The 2662-nt window shown below is 32.2% G+C and overlaps 1 protein-coding gene across 4 annotated transcripts in view; it reads left to right on the top strand.

Annotated features, from left to right (window-relative positions):
* Window positions 1-2662, top strand: part of plxnb1b (plexin b1b) — a 49826-nt gene that overhangs the window by 29523 nt on the left and 17641 nt on the right. For all 4 annotated transcript variants that reach the window (XM_016273668.1, XM_016273669.1, XM_016273666.1 and 1 more), the window contains exons 14-15: window positions 1077-1167; window positions 2226-2383. In XM_016273668.1, coding sequence (XP_016129154.1) covers window positions 1077-1167; window positions 2226-2383 — 249 coding nt within the window. The remainder of the gene's footprint in view (window positions 1-1076; window positions 1168-2225; window positions 2384-2662) is intronic.

The raw sequence follows: 2662 nt of genomic DNA, 5'->3' as shown, positions 1-2662 counted from the left end.
TTGCTATGTATGTATATATATATATATATATATATATATATATATATATATATATATATATATACTGTATATATTACATTTCTGCAAAGATGATTGAAAATTTAGTCACAATTGCTGTCCTGCTGCAAGATGCAGTTGCATTTTAGATCAGTCATACGTGGAATGCTGAATAAGTGTGACCTGGATGCAGAAGGTGGTGAGATGTTTTGGTAATATTTTACTTAAAGCCTTTGTATAATGCATTGTAACGGTATTGATAATGTACGTTGTAAAGCATTAGAACTTTTCAGAAATAATTGTAACCAAACTTAAAATGCACTGTGCTATTTCTTTTTCATGTGTTTTAATTCAATATACTTTCTAAAGGTGTAACAATGAATACATAAGTATTATAGTGTATTATAACTGTGGTTGCAATTATTCATGAGATCATACAATGCATTGTAAGGTGTATTACAAGGCATAATTAATGCATTAAGACTACTTTTATAATGCATTATGAAGGCTTTAAGTGAAATGTTACCAATGTTTTACTAATAAAATAATTGTGGTAGAAACATAGTGCGAGAACTTTGATGTTTGGTGTCTCAGTATCATCTCAGTGAGCTTTTATTACATTTTATATCTGAGGTGATTTTAGCATTTTCTGACATTTCATTGTGGATGAGAAACTTTTGCTAAATACTTGAAAATGCTGGTGTCGACGAAGAGCGTTTTGAAATGACAATTGTAGATGTTGCCTCTAATTGTGTGTGACCGATGAGGAAGACATCCAAAATGTGCAGTGGTGGGGGGTGCCTAGAACAGGAATGAGAAGCACTGCTCTAGTGCAGTATATACTAGTTTGGTAGAGGTGTAGCCAGGCAGCTAATGCACATGCTCCAAAATGTGTTACTGTTACTCACTTTAGTTTCCTGTCACTTCTCTACAATCCTGTCTAAGTAAAGACAAAATCCCACAACAATAATTAAAGAGGAATATAACAATGTAGTAGTTTAAATGCATGCGTGCTCTGTGAGGAAAAACTGCAGTTTGCAGGTATCATTGATACTCAACTCAGATGTTCTTTTCTGTAGTATTCCTATGCAGACCCAGTTAGGGAGTATAATGCCATGCTGTATGTGAAGAGAAAAGACACTTTTCATATTGACAGCACTGACCTTTATGGTGAGTATAATTCTTTTGATGCTCATGATGAGCTGTGTTTGTGCAAAATACACACAAATCTGACCCTGGACTACAAAACAAGTCATAAGGGTAAATTTTTTGAAATTGAGAGAGATTTATTCATCATCTGAGAGCTGAATAAATAAGCTTTCCATTAATGTATGCTTTGTTAGGATAGGACAATATTTGGCCAACTTGATACAACTATTTGAAGATCTGGAATATGAGGGTGCAAAAAAAATCGAAATATTCAGAAAATCGCATATAAAGTTATCCAAATTAAGTTCTTAGCAATGCTTATTGCAAATCAAAAATTTAATTTTTATATATTTATGGTAGGAAATGTACAAAATATATTCATGGAACATGCTCTTTACTTAATATCCTAATGATTTTTGGCATAAAATAAAAATCAATAATTTTGACCCATACAATGTATTGTTGGCTGTTGCTACAAATATACCCGTGCTACTTATGACTGGTTTTGTGGTCCAGAGTCACACACATATAGAATTTTTTTTATTGTCGAATGAACCCATTACTGTATATACATAGCTGTAAGGCCTTAGCACTTTCCATAAAAGAATATAAATATAGATTTTAGATTTGTAGCAATACTCATTAATTTAGTATACAAATGTAAATGTTATCCAAGTTTAAATTATGCTGTTACTCAGTTGAGGCTAGCTAGTGTTAGACTAAATGTATGAAATGAAAGGAAACTATTTGTTTGATCACTTTTGTCTTACAGTGACTTGGGTATAAAACTTAAATGATTTAAAGATTAAAGAAAATGGAACATCGTTATTCATACAAAATGCCTTTATTTTCTCGATTAATGTCTCCTGCTGTTGTCTCCCCTCTGTCCAGTTTAACACTCATTTGTGGAAAGTGTAGTCATGCCTTTGGCCTGATAATCTGTTTGTGTTTTTAGGTTTATAAATAAAACAATTCTTTGAAAATGTAGTTACTGAATATCCCTCTGTGAATTTGAAGTCTACATTCTCTGTATTGTAACTATGTTCTAACTGATATTTATTGTGTTCTCACTATTTCAGTGACGTTATATAACTGTTCAGTTGGGCACTTGGACTGTAGCCGCTGTCATACTGCAGATCAAAAGTACAACTGTGTGTGGTGTGGAGCCAGTTGTGTCTACAGAGAGTCCTGTTCCAAACACATCGAAAAGACCTGTCCTGCTCCTCTCATTCATTTGGTTTGTTAAACAGTTTCAAACGTAACTAAATGCAGAATTCTTTAGTGCATATACAGTTTGTAGCTTTTTCAAACTTTTTAATGCACAAGTCTGAAATTAATTTTGCTTTAGCGCAGTATAACACTGACCCCTTGTGATCGGGTTAATGGGACCTCTATTCTTTAATTTATTCGTTCTGTATTCTATTCTATTTTAATTCTACTTTATCTATATTTATCTTTTTTTTAATTTTTTTTATTCTTTATTTAAAAAAAAACAACAAAAAACAAAAACTAGCTT

This window comes from Sinocyclocheilus grahami, unplaced genomic scaffold (genome assembly GCF_001515645.1).
Source record: "Sinocyclocheilus grahami isolate Dianchi unplaced genomic scaffold, SAMN03320097.WGS_v1.1 scaffold80.1, whole genome shotgun sequence".
NCBI classification, from domain to species: Eukaryota; Metazoa; Chordata; class Actinopteri; order Cypriniformes; family Cyprinidae; genus Sinocyclocheilus; species Sinocyclocheilus grahami.
Note: the sequence above shows the minus strand (reverse complement) of the source record. Positions and strands in the feature narration are given on the sequence as shown.